The 12,476-nt window shown below is 39.7% G+C and overlaps 1 protein-coding gene across 2 annotated transcripts in view; it reads left to right on the top strand.

Annotated features, from left to right (window-relative positions):
* The first annotated feature begins 1,468 nt into the window (after nucleotides 1-1,468).
* The window catches only part of MAN1A2 (mannosidase alpha class 1A member 2), a 196,081-nt gene continuing 185,073 nt past the window's right edge, over nucleotides 1,469-12,476 (top strand). For both annotated transcript variants that reach the window (XM_046006715.1, XM_046006706.1), the window contains exon 1: nucleotides 1,469-1,780. In XM_046006715.1, the coding sequence (XP_045862671.1) occupies nucleotides 1,479-1,780 (302 nt within the window). In that variant the 5' untranslated portion in view covers nucleotides 1,469-1,478. The remainder of the gene's footprint in view (nucleotides 1,781-12,476) is intronic.

The raw sequence follows: 12,476 nt of genomic DNA, 5'->3' as shown, positions 1-12,476 counted from the left end.
GCGGGCGGCGGGTGGGCGCCGGAGCCCGCCGCAGCGCGAGGCCGGAGCGCGGGCCGGGCCGGGCGGGGCGGGGCCGGGAGCGTGCGCGCGCACCTCACACTCCGGCGCCCGGGGACGCCCACTCGCGAGTCGGGGCGGTAGGCCGGCCCGCGCCATCCACCCCTCACCCCCGTACCCGCCGGTCCCTTGCAGGCGTGTGCCCAACGGGTGTCGGCCTTCTGCTGTTTGCGCTCTCCGGGCCTAGGAAGCAGGGGCTGAGCACCGAGCCGCAGCCCCGCACCGCGTGAACGCGTCGCCTCTACCGCACCCGCCGCCGCCACAGCAAGTCGCTGCGAGCGACCGGAGGCGGCGCCGAGGAGCCCCCATGGCGGCCCGCGGCCGGTGAGGACGGAGACGGAACCGACCTCTGCCCGCCCGAGGCGCGGCCGCTCCTGCGCGCCCGGGGCCGCCGCCTCCCCAGCGCCGAGCGAGGAATGAGCAGGCGCCTGCCCCGGGCTCTCCGACTGAGGGGCCGCGGCTCGTCTTCTTCCCACGCTGCAGAGCCGCGGGGGCCCGGTCACCGCGGCCGGGCGCGGCGGGGTCACCGGCGGCCTCGTCCGGACAGCAGGCGCCGGGGTTAACTGCGACGGCGGCGGCTGCGAGCGGGAGGAGGAGCCGGGCGAGGGTGGCCGCCGCGCCTCCCCTTCCCCCCCGCACACGCCGGGGCTTCTCAGTGGCCGGCGGAGGAGGAAGTTCCGCTCCCCGCCAGACCCGTGCGCTAGCAACAGCGGCGGCGGCGGCTGCGAGGGCGCAGGCATTTGGGGCGCGAATGCCCTTCGCGCCGGCCGTCGAGGGGGCAGCGGCGGAGCTCTCCCCGGAGCCTGGAGCCTGGGGGAGGCGTCGGGAGGCGCGGGCGTTCGAGACCTCCTTCCCGCGACTTCGCCGGGCGCCGCCGCTTGGCTTTCCCGGCGAGGCGGGAGACCGCCCTCCTTCCCTGTTAGCAGACTTCCGAGGAGCCCCTTATTTTTCCACCACCGAGGTGAAGAGGTCCTGGAAGTGGAGCACCAGAGGTGGTTAAGTGAGCCTTCTGCAACTCCTCGGATCTGGGCAGGCTCCCTTTTGGGGCGGGAGACCACATTGGAGCATCTTGTTGGGGTGCAGGAATGGAAGACCCCACCTTGCATCGTTTCTGCAGTGTTGCTTGCCTCATCCACTCTTAGGAATGAAGAGGAGACTTGTGATAACCCGATGAGGTACTGAAAACCAAATGGCAGAGAAAATATCACAGAACACAAACTAGTGATCGTGTGGGGGCCACACGTTTCTGAATGTAATTGGACGAGCGTGAAAGAGGTGCCCTATTAAAAAGCACAACCGTCCTTTAAGAGGAGCAAAATTGAGGTTTTTTTTTTTGCCAAGATTTTGGAGACTGTTCAATGTATTGTACATTTGATATAAGATGAGAACTTTATAATATATTCTGTCCAAGAGCGTAAACGATGACTACCCCGGCCCTGCTGCCCTTATCTGGACGAAGGATACCACCTCTAAACCTGGGGCCGCCTTCTTTCCCACATCACAGGGCTACCTTGAGACTTTCCGAGAAGTTTATCCTCCTCCTCATTCTAAGTGCCTTCATCACCCTGTGTTTTGGGGCATTTTTCTTCCTTCCAGACTCTTCAAAACACAAACGCTTTGATCTGGGTTTAGAAGATGTGTTAATTCCTCATGTAGATGCCAGCAAAGGGGCTAAAAACCCTGGAGTCTTCCTGATCCATGGACCTGATGAACATAGACACAGGTTTGTTTATTTCAGAAGTTTTGTTATTTACATTTGGCAAAGCAAGGTGTGGTTTATTGCACCAAATGTGTCTTACATTTTTCTTTTTTCAGTAAGGTGTAGTTTTCCTTAAGTCGTTAGAGTTACGGTTATTTAAAAATTGATAGAATAGAACCATGGACTGGAAGGGCTCCTGGAGCCCAGTCTAAAGTGCAACTCCTTTGTTTTATATAGAAGAAACATTTGTGCTCAGAGATGTTAGGTCTGATGTGAGCATTTGGGAGGTAGGAAAATTTAAAGTAATGATCACATAAGCTGCTCCTTCATTTATTAGAATGTATTGCATTCAGTCATAGTGCCACCCTGTGAAATAGACCCATTGAATCCTCACAGCTTGTATGAGTTTTTTTCTCTCCCAAAAGGCTCTTATTCTCTAGCTTGTAGTTAAAGATTAGTAGTGAATCTTAGATTTTTAGGAAGACCAACGATGGGCAGAATGTACCTGTCCTTTCTTAGCATACAAAAATACCTTGATTTCCGTTATTTTAAGGGGATCTGTTTTGGTGCTCCATATGGAAATCAGTTATGTTAAAAATATCATTGAATCTTACAGGCACTTCACTTTCTTTGTGTGTAGATTTGGTTATGTTTTTAAATTTCTTATTTTTTTAATATGTGGGTTGGAGTGTGTCAACTAACTTTGGCATTTTGATTGATGAAAGGGTTCACATTCTTTCAAATCACCAAATTTGAGGAGAGCTTGGTGAGTCTTGCCAAATCAGGATAAAATAGGAGCTCTAGTACTTATCTCTTTAAATCATTTATGCAATTTGTGTCAAAAGAAGAGTTTGGGAAAGTATTTTACTTTTCGCAAACCTACTTTTTTTTTTTTTTTTAACCTGCTAAATCCCCTCCTTTTCCCGTTTCTTAAAATAATTTTTGAGTATGTGAAAAAAACCCTGTTCTGTTTTCAGCTGACATTAGTTTTCCCTTTTTAAATTAAGCGCAAGATGTTTGAAGAAGCTTAGGTTCAGGTGTGAGCCTAAGTTAAATACTTGGGATAAGGTGGTGGTGTAATGACAGCTGGTTTTTCCTTTTTCTCAATCTTGTTAATTCATTATTTGCTTCCTTATTCTTTGACTTTTGGCTGAACCTTATGGAGTAGTTCTAAAATTGTTTCAAGCCATTATTGTGTAACTAAATTTGGACTTTTTGCCATCATTTTCAACTTCTATACTCTTTCACATCAGTTTCTTTTATTTTTGCCCTTTGCTCTTTGTGACTTTGAGAAAATTCTGATGTGATCTGTGAAATATGTTGCTGAAAAATTAACACTGCAAGTACTGTTTTCCTGGAGAACCTTATTTCCCATGATTTTTGTACAAGCTATGATAAAGATTTGAAAATAAAGAGTGGTAATACTGGCTTCAGATTTCTTTGAGAGCCACACGTTATTTAACTATTATTACACTAATCTGTCACATACTAAACAGTTTATACTTTAAGTCTGGTCTAAAGGTTAAAAAATATACAGTATATAGCAACATTCTAGTTTAAAAACATTCGTTAGAAAAATTCTCAGTTAAGTATAGTTAAAATGTAAGATTTGGAAAAAATAAGATTTGAATGAAAATACAGGTATGTCCATCTTATTTACATTTTTAAAAAGCCTATTTAGATCCCTTAAACAAGAATTCTTAAATTGAATGCATATGCTTCGTGTATTGTTATCCAAAACTATTGGGTTCCTGAGTTGGGAGCTTTGGTTGGTTTTGAGTTCTAATAGTAAGGGATTGTGAGCCAGATCCTGAGTTTTAGAGTAAGAGCCTGGGTAGCAAATGATACATGTGAGAATTTATTTGAATCTACTTAGTTCCTGAATTTTAGAAAGCAAAGATTCAAATAGTGAGGGTCTAGGTGAAGAGGGATCCCTGTGTTACCTCTGTACATAATTTCTGTGGCTATATCAGTTTATTACATTTGCTTGGTATGTTATCTGTTGTTGCTTATCATATCTGAAGGCACAGTCTGCAACAATTTCTAATGTGGGCGATGAAATACATTTCAAAATAGAGATCATTCAAGTAAGTTTAAAATATGAGACATTAAACATCAAGCTAATGTGGACACATTACCTCATTTAAAAATCATTCAAAAAGATAATATTTCAACAGAACTGGTTGGTGCTAGAATCATACCTATTTTGGGTGTGGTTCAAAAAAAATCAATTTGAAAAATACAAATTCGTAATTTATCTTTACTTCGTGTGTATGTAGAAGGGAGCAGGGTGGAGGGGTGAGGAACCTTTAATGGATACGTAATGGAAAATGAATCATGGCCATTATTTCTTATTCATAGTATTTAAGGGATACTTGTTGAATTGACTTTTCTTTATTAATGAGTTAATTTAGTATTATAGTTAGGTGCTTAAGTTTTGGAGTCTTGACTGCATGGATTTATGGCCTAGTTTGTCACTATTTAGATGTATTATCTTGAAATTTTTAAACTCTGTGCTTAAGCTGCTTCCCCTGGATGACATTGGCATCTACTTGACAGATTGTTGTAGTGAATGAGATGGTACAGGCAAGTGCTCAGAATATTTCCTGGTGTTTAGTGAGTGCTCAGTAAAGATGAGCAGTTACTGCTATTGGTGTTTGTAGTTTTAATGGAATTATTTTAATTTCGAGGCTACTTTATGTATTATACATGTTTCTGAAAAGTTAGGTACAGAGTAATATATATATATATATACATATATTTTTTAAAGATTTTATTTATTTGACAGAGAGCACAAGTAGGTAGAGCAGCAGGCAGAGAGAGAGGGGGAAGCAGACTCCCTGCTGAGCACAGAGCCAGATGTAGGGCTCCATCCCAGGACCCTGAGATCATGACCCAGAGGCTTATTAACCCACTGAGCCACCCAGGCGCTCCCAGATTAGTATTTTAAAAGCACACCTGAACCTTGTTGTCTAAAGGAACATTTTATAACCAAAGTAGTTAGCAACAAATGTGTATTGCATGTCCACTGGGTGTCAGGCCCTGCTTTAATAGAGCTTCTTATCTAGGGGATGATGGGCATTAAATACATACCTTTATTTTCGAAGAGTGATAAGTATTATGAAAATGTACTCAGTGCTGTCAGAGCACATGATGGTGTGATTTATCCTGTGGATTGAGGTTGGGCGGAGGTGGTGGGCCGGCTGTGGGAGTAGGGAAGGCTTCACTGAGGAAGCAATGAATGACTCAGAAATTTAGAACAAGTAGATTGCTAAGTGAAGTAGAGATGCGGGGAAAAAAAGGTAGTCAAAGCCGAGGACACCACGTGTGTGAGAACCCTAAGGAAAAAGGCCTGGCATCATGGAGGAGCTGACAGATGTCCACTGTGGCTGGTGTAGATTTTAGCAGTGGGGCTAGGCGAAGAGACTACACAAGAGGTCAGATTTGGCTTCCGTTGTTCAGAAAGTATGAGTTAGTTGCTAGCCTTCATATGTCAGGAGATTTCACATGAAAGTCTGGACTTCTGATTTCTCTTGAAAATATCGGAGGATCTGGCAACACCCAAATCTGTATTTTCCGATGGCAGCCCTGAGCTGGATCTGGGCAGGAGCTGCTCCCTCTAGAGCGACATTTTATGCCACTCCACTAAGCTGCCAGTTAAGGAAATCTAATGAATCAGCATTTCATCTGGTTGTTGAGTTGGGAATCCCTGGGCATGATCCTGGAGAGTCTGTAGTCAAATATTTTGGTCTTTATCCTGAGTACTGTGGAAAGTCAGTGAAGGGTTTTCTCTAAAGCAAGGCAATGACATAATCATTTTTAAAAAATTTAAATAAACACTATGGTTGCATTGTAAACACTGGATCGGAGAGGAGCAGGAGGACATGTGAAATTAGGAGAGTCTAGGTCACAGAAGAGATTGGCTTAGATCACGGTGGTGATAATGGAGAAGGAGAGAAGTTAATGGAGAAGAGTGGTTGATTGAAGAGATGTTAGTCAATGTGTTAAGTTTCACAGAAATTGATAGTTGATTGAATATGGGGCTAAGGTAGGAGGACGAGGGAGTCCAGGATAACTCCCAGTTTCTGGGTGACATGGTTATGGGTTATTAAGAAATATATATACCATAAGGAATTAATACTTTATATAATTGATATTACATGAGTTTAAGATAAAGCATTTTAATGAGAAAACCTTTGTGTTCCCTTCAGTTAAATGGTTCACAAATAATTGGTAGTTTTCAGATGATAATGTAAAATGCATGGTTTGATGTTGATGACAGTCATTTTTAACATCTGTGATTTCAAGGTAACCAAAACAGGTATTGGTCATAAAACACATGGATGTTGTTATAAATATACACTGATATACATAAAGTATCATGTTCACAATTTGTGTACGTAATAGACCTATTCCACTGAAATTTTACTTACTAATTTCTTTCATCTTTAAAACTGACATTTGTTTTATATACTAGTATTATAAAAATGGGCTTCGTGGTTGTTTTTTTTTTAATACTTAATTGAACTGCCAGTAAGTTTCATCTTCTAGTGAGGATTTTGTTAGTATAACTTGAATACTTGGAGATATGTTAACTTCTGGTAGTTTCCTCAAACAGAAAGAACAGGCTTTGGAGTTAGAAGGACCTAAAGTTGCGTCTTGGTTTTAAATAGCTGTGAGACAATGTACTAGACATAATCACTCTAAACCTGTGCTGGCCAGTGTGTTTAGTCACTAATGTCACATCACTTTTGAACTTGAAATGTGTCTAGTCCAGATTGCAGTGTGCATTAGTGAGAGTTGTCAAGATTTTCAGGTCATGATTTGCATTTCTTGCTTGATTCAGTTTTGCTTTTTATTGCAGGAGTAGAAATTTTAAATCTCACTATCATCATTTTAATTTTAATATCCTTCCTTTTCTCATCCCTCTTCCATGCCTTTTTCCTCCCTTATCCTGTTAGGGCATTCTGCTCCTGTTTGGGGGAGGTCACATCATTTTATCCTCTTAAGTCGGCTGGGCTTCCCTTGTAATGTATTTACCTTCTTTGGCCCATGGTTTTTTCCCCACTTCCCTTTACTCAGATAAGAATAAAGTAATGTCTGTTTAACAGTCTAAAATAGATGCCTTGATTGTATGGGTATATATGTGTATAGACTTTGTTTACTTTTATTGAGTGAAAACCTTTCATTTCCATAGTTGGAGAACAAGTTGATCTTTACCTCTCAGTGTAATTTCCTCTACTCTGCTGTGATAGTAGCATCTTTAGTCCTCTCAACTGTTTTGGTGCTAGAGTACATTTTTGTGTGATTCCTATATTCAGTGTACAGTTGGCTGCATGGACAACTATTGAGATTGTTCTTGTCTTGTCCATTACCACTCGAAAAGCAGTTTTTCATTGTTTCCCATGCACTCCTCCAGGAATCCTCCTCCAGGAATTGCTCTCTCACTGAACCTGAGTAGTTAGATAATGTAAGAATTGGGATGAGATGGTGGGGAAAGGCTCTGACTTTATGGAGGTCTCTGTCCCATTTTCCTATTGGGACAGACCCTTGGTCTCTGCGATCAGTTACAATTGGGGTAGAGGTAAGGCTTGATTCTCTACAATCTAAGTGTAGTTACCAGTTAGTAAAGAATTCTCCCAAATTCTGAAGTAATAGCTCTTCTTTCTTTCTTTTTTAAAGATTTTATTTATTTATTTGACAGACAGAGATCACAGGTAGGCAGAGAGAGAGGGAGGCAGGCTCCCCACCAAGCAGAGAGCCTGACTCGGGGCTCCATCCCAGGACCCTGGGATCATGACCTGAGCCTAAGGCAGAGGGTTTAACCCACTGAACTACCCAGGCACCCCATAGCTCTTACTGCTTTGATAGTCTGAGTTTTCATCATTTTCTGCATCTTTCATAAGTACTGATAGTGATTTAGAAGAGGCTGTATTTTGCACTGCTAACCAGATGACATTTGGTATATTCTTATTTAAAGTCAAATTTTGATCCTAGACCAAGTGATGGTGACCTTGCTTTTATTGGTTCAGCATTATCAAATCACTATGTCAGTATATTTTTAATTCTTCTCAGAGATGAATAAAGTATTAGAATGGTATGGTTAAAATGCAGAATACCAAGGCATAAATTCTCATTTTCATGTTGGTCAGTGAATGTTGGGAATTCCAGGAGATGGTGCTCCAGAAATTGAATGTTAATATATTAAACAGCATTTATAGGATCAAGTTAAATGTTTTTAGGAAATCAAATTTGTTCAAGCATTAGTTTGTTTATTTGCTTTAGGAGCTATAATAGCCTTTCCAAAATTTCTCTTGGGTTTTATAAAAAGTATTCTGGGGCTATGAAATGTTTCTGTAATATTTTTGGATTTTCTTATTTTAAAGGCTCAATCTAAGAATATTTCTTCTAAATTATTAACATTGTCATATGTAGGTATGTAGTCTCTGTAACATGGAAATTGAAATTAGATTTTATTTTTTATCAGCATCATTTATTGTAATTCCATGCTTCGGTTACTTTGAGTGATTTGCATTTAATCTTATTTCCTGATAGTGTTTTCTGATCTGCAGGGTTCTTGTTAATATTAATTTACCCATTATGGCTGAGATTGCCTGAATCCACTTAAGGGTTTATTCCCTTACCTCCACTGTCTGTAGGTAGTGTTTTTCCCTTGTACTTTATCTTTCTCATGTACGTCTGTGATTGCATATTTACAGTCTATTTGCTTACTTCTCTTTCTCTCCTAAAAGAGTATGGGCTCCTTGAGGGCAAATAACTGTCTTTAATTTATCTTTTATGTCCAATGCTTGAAGTACATTTGACCCTTAATAAAAGTATATACCTGTCGAATAAATGATGTCCATGGCAAGGTGGCCAATTCCCTGAGAAAAGGTATAAGCAAAACACAAGAATTGAGAGGTAAGATGCAGAAGTAGGAGGAATGATATCTTACAGTGAGAAGCATAATCTTTAATAAAGGCCCTTTATAAAAAACAGTTTAAAAAATTAAGGAATAATTCCTGCTGGCCTTACCTACAACATACTTCTATAAATGTATCTAAGTTATTTTGCATGCCCCCACATTGAATTTCTCCTTTAGGAAAAAAGGAAGAAAACAATAGCGTATGATAAATGTTTTCACACATTTAACCTTTAGTCTTTATGTCAGACCTGTAAGTTAGGTTTTACTAACCTAATTTTTAAAAATATAGCTATAAAATCAGATCATGCTGAAAGTTGGCACCTGAGAAACTAACATCTCCAGTAGTCCCTCCACATAGGCATTTTCACTTTCCTGGTTCAGTTACCTGCAGTCAGCCGCACTCAGCTGCCCTCTGGAAGCCGGTGATGCTCCTGCGATGCATGAGGTCAGTAGCAGCCTCCTGCTAGGTCGCAACGCCTCCATTCATCTCATCATGTAGGCATTTTATCATCACTCATCATCATCATCATAAGAAGGGGGAGTGCAGTACAACAAGGTATTTTGAGAGAGGGAGGGCGACCACATTCATGGATATTGTTATTGTTGTAATTTATTGTGAGATGTTGTTTATCTCTTACTATTTCTCATTTATATATTAAACTTTACATAGGTATGTATAGGAAAAAATGGTGTGTATATATAGGGTTTGTTATTGTCTGTGGTTTCACACATCCTTTAGGGGTCTTGGAACTTATCCCCCACAGAGAAGGAAGACTTTTTTTGAAATCAGTAGTTTATGGTAAACATTAGCTAACTGGGCAAATGTTTTGTTTACTGTTGTTTGAAAATTATTTAAAAAATTGGTATATGGTTTGGGCTGATGCTACATATTGATTGGCCAGGACAGTCATTTGCTGTTCTTATTTTCCATAATTGTGCAAATTCTGTCAGAAAAGTTTATTTTGATTGCCATTGAACCTTTGCTGGAACTTTTTCCTTTTAGAACATGGCTATAAAACGGAGGGTTGCTGGGGGGAGGGGGGCTGGGGGGTGGGGTGGGGTTATGGACATTGGGGAGGGTATGTGCTATGGTGAGTGCTGTGAAGTGTGTAAACCTGGCGATTCACAGACCTTACCCCTGGGGATAAAAATACATGTTTATAAAAAAAAAAAAAAGAAAAAGAACGTGGCTATAATGAAGAATGCACTGGAGATTTACCTACACATTGGTTTTAGGATTTATTGTAAGAAAAATCTCCTTCAAAAGGGCATTTATTTCAATGGTCTATCTTGGAATTTTATGTAGTCCAGAAGGAAGACATCATTGTATATTTAAAAGAACCTTGGGCTCAGTGTTAAGAGATAGAGGCTCTAGTTTCAGTGTTGTCCTTACTTGCTGGAGTATATTTAGATAAGCTGTTTAACTTCCCTGCGCCTTATTTATGAAATGAGGGAATTGATTGAATCTTTAAAGATTCCTTCCATCTCATACATATGAAATACTAATAATTTCATGAAGTAGAGAACTGAAAAATGTGCAGTAATTTACTTCAAGATATTATAAATACTGTGAAAACAAAATGTGTTCTAAATAGGAATTAGCAGTGTCATTTTTATATATAAAAATAAAGGTTAAAAACCATTTCATGTGTGGCTATAATTCACTTATATAATATTGATTATATAATGAAATTTGTACCAATTTAAAAAGTGTAAATGAATAAAACACTGTTATATATTCTTGATTCTCATAAGTTTCAAAGTATAATTTATTGAACATTTTTTGGAAACATTTTATGTGCTGGCCTGAATGAAGGTAATCGATATATTTAAGAAATAATTTCCAGATGTCATTTTTGAGCCCAGTTAATAATTCCATTTCTTAATTTGCTGTCTAAGTCTTTAGTATAGATGCTGAGGGTAACAGGAGTCCCTGAGTAATTGAGGCCTCAGATCTGTGAAGGCTTTTACTACTCTTGATGCAAAATATTCTTTGATTTCCTAACCATAATATTGAGAGATGCCATTGAAAGTGTCTGTTCTCTTTTATTCTCCATATCTTAATAAGAACTCTTAGGGACAAGTTATATAAAGAGTTAAACAAAAGGATATGAAGTAATCTGGAGACCACAAAGAACAATGTCTTTATTGTTTTTCCATTTACATTTTTGATATTTATATATTTATAAAATCAACCTCTATCACGCAGATCTCTTGGCCTCTTCTTTGTGATAATAATTACCATTAAAGAATATTGGTCCATTCATTAATTCAGCAGGTGTTTTTGAATATTATGTGCTAAGCATTATACTAAGTATTGGGGATTATAGAAGATTAATTTTGACTTGGACACTACTGAAAAATTTAAATCTTAGATTCAGATCTTAACATCATTCTTAAAGTATATATTATCATCTTTGGAGTCAGATTCTATGGGTCTTAGACCTCACCTAGGTGAGGCTTGGTGTATGTATTTAGGTCATTGGCATTTTTTTGAGAACTACGGGATTTGTAAAGTTGATGTATCATTGACTCAAAATTTTTTTGCTAAATTGTACCAATTTGCATTCTTACCTACATCTTCATAAACCATGGTGGTGTTAGACTTTAAACATCTTTACTAATCTGATGTCAATTTTAGTTTTTATTTCCCTGTTTACTAGTGAGGTGGAACTTTTTTTTTTTTAACATTAGTTGTTTGGAGTTCCCAGTTTTTGAGTTGCTTGTTCACATTTTTTGGTCAATTTTTCTTTTGTTTTCTTCTTTTTCTTTTCTTTTAAAGATTTTATTTATTTATTTGACAGAGATCACAAGTAGGCAGAGAGGCAGGCAGAGAGAGAGCTGGGGAAATAGGCTTCCTGCTGAGCAGAGCGCTGATGTGGGGCTCAATCCCAGGACCCTGGGATCATGACCTGAGCTGAAGGCAGAGGCTTTAACCCACTGAGCCACCCAGGCGCCCCTCTTCTTTTTCTTATTTGTGTGAATTATTTCTACATTCTGACTGAATTCTTTGTTATATGCATTACACATATATTCTTGAAATGGATGCCTTATTTTTAAACTTTGTTTATGGTTTCTTTAATGTTTCAGAGGTTTAAAATGTTAATGTAATTGAGATTGTTAATATTTTTCTTTATGGTGTTGCTTTTTGAATTTTGCTTAGGGGAATGCTTTAAACCCTGAAGTTATAGTGACCTATATTTTCAGTTCTGGCAGTTTTAAGGTTTTGTTTTTCACATCTAGGGATTTAATCAATACTTGGTTTTGATTTCTGTCTGTGATGAGGTAGGGATGGAGTTTATATATATATATATTTTAATATTTTATTTATTTGACAGAGAGAAATCACAACTAGGCAGAGAGGCAGGCAGAGAGAGAGGAGGAAGCAGGCTCCCTGCGGAGCAGAGGGCCCGACGTGGGGCTCGATCACAGGACCCTGGGATCATGACCCGAGCCAAGGCAGAGGCTTTAACCCACTGAGCCACCCAGGCGCCCCTGGAGTTTATATTTTTTTGTACAGGTGTCCAGTTTTCCCTGCTGCTTATTGAAGAATCTGTCTTTTCACATAGAATTGTAATGCTGTTTCTTCCATAAAACAATTTTTCATATTTTCATAGGTTTTTTTTCTGGGCTCTGTGTCCTTCTGTGTATTTCTTTTGGATTAGCATGGTGTGCTGTTTTAGTAAGTGTAATAACGAGAATAACTTTACATAAGTCTTGATATCAGGTAATGCAATGGACTGAATGAATGTTTGTGTCCTCCCAAAATTCACATGTTTAGATCTGATTTTCAAT

This window comes from Meles meles, chromosome 1 (assembly GCF_922984935.1).
Source record: "Meles meles chromosome 1, mMelMel3.1 paternal haplotype, whole genome shotgun sequence".
Lineage (NCBI taxonomy): Eukaryota > Metazoa > Chordata > Mammalia > Carnivora > Mustelidae > Meles > Meles meles.
This window is presented reverse-complemented; position numbering and strand designations above follow the sequence as displayed.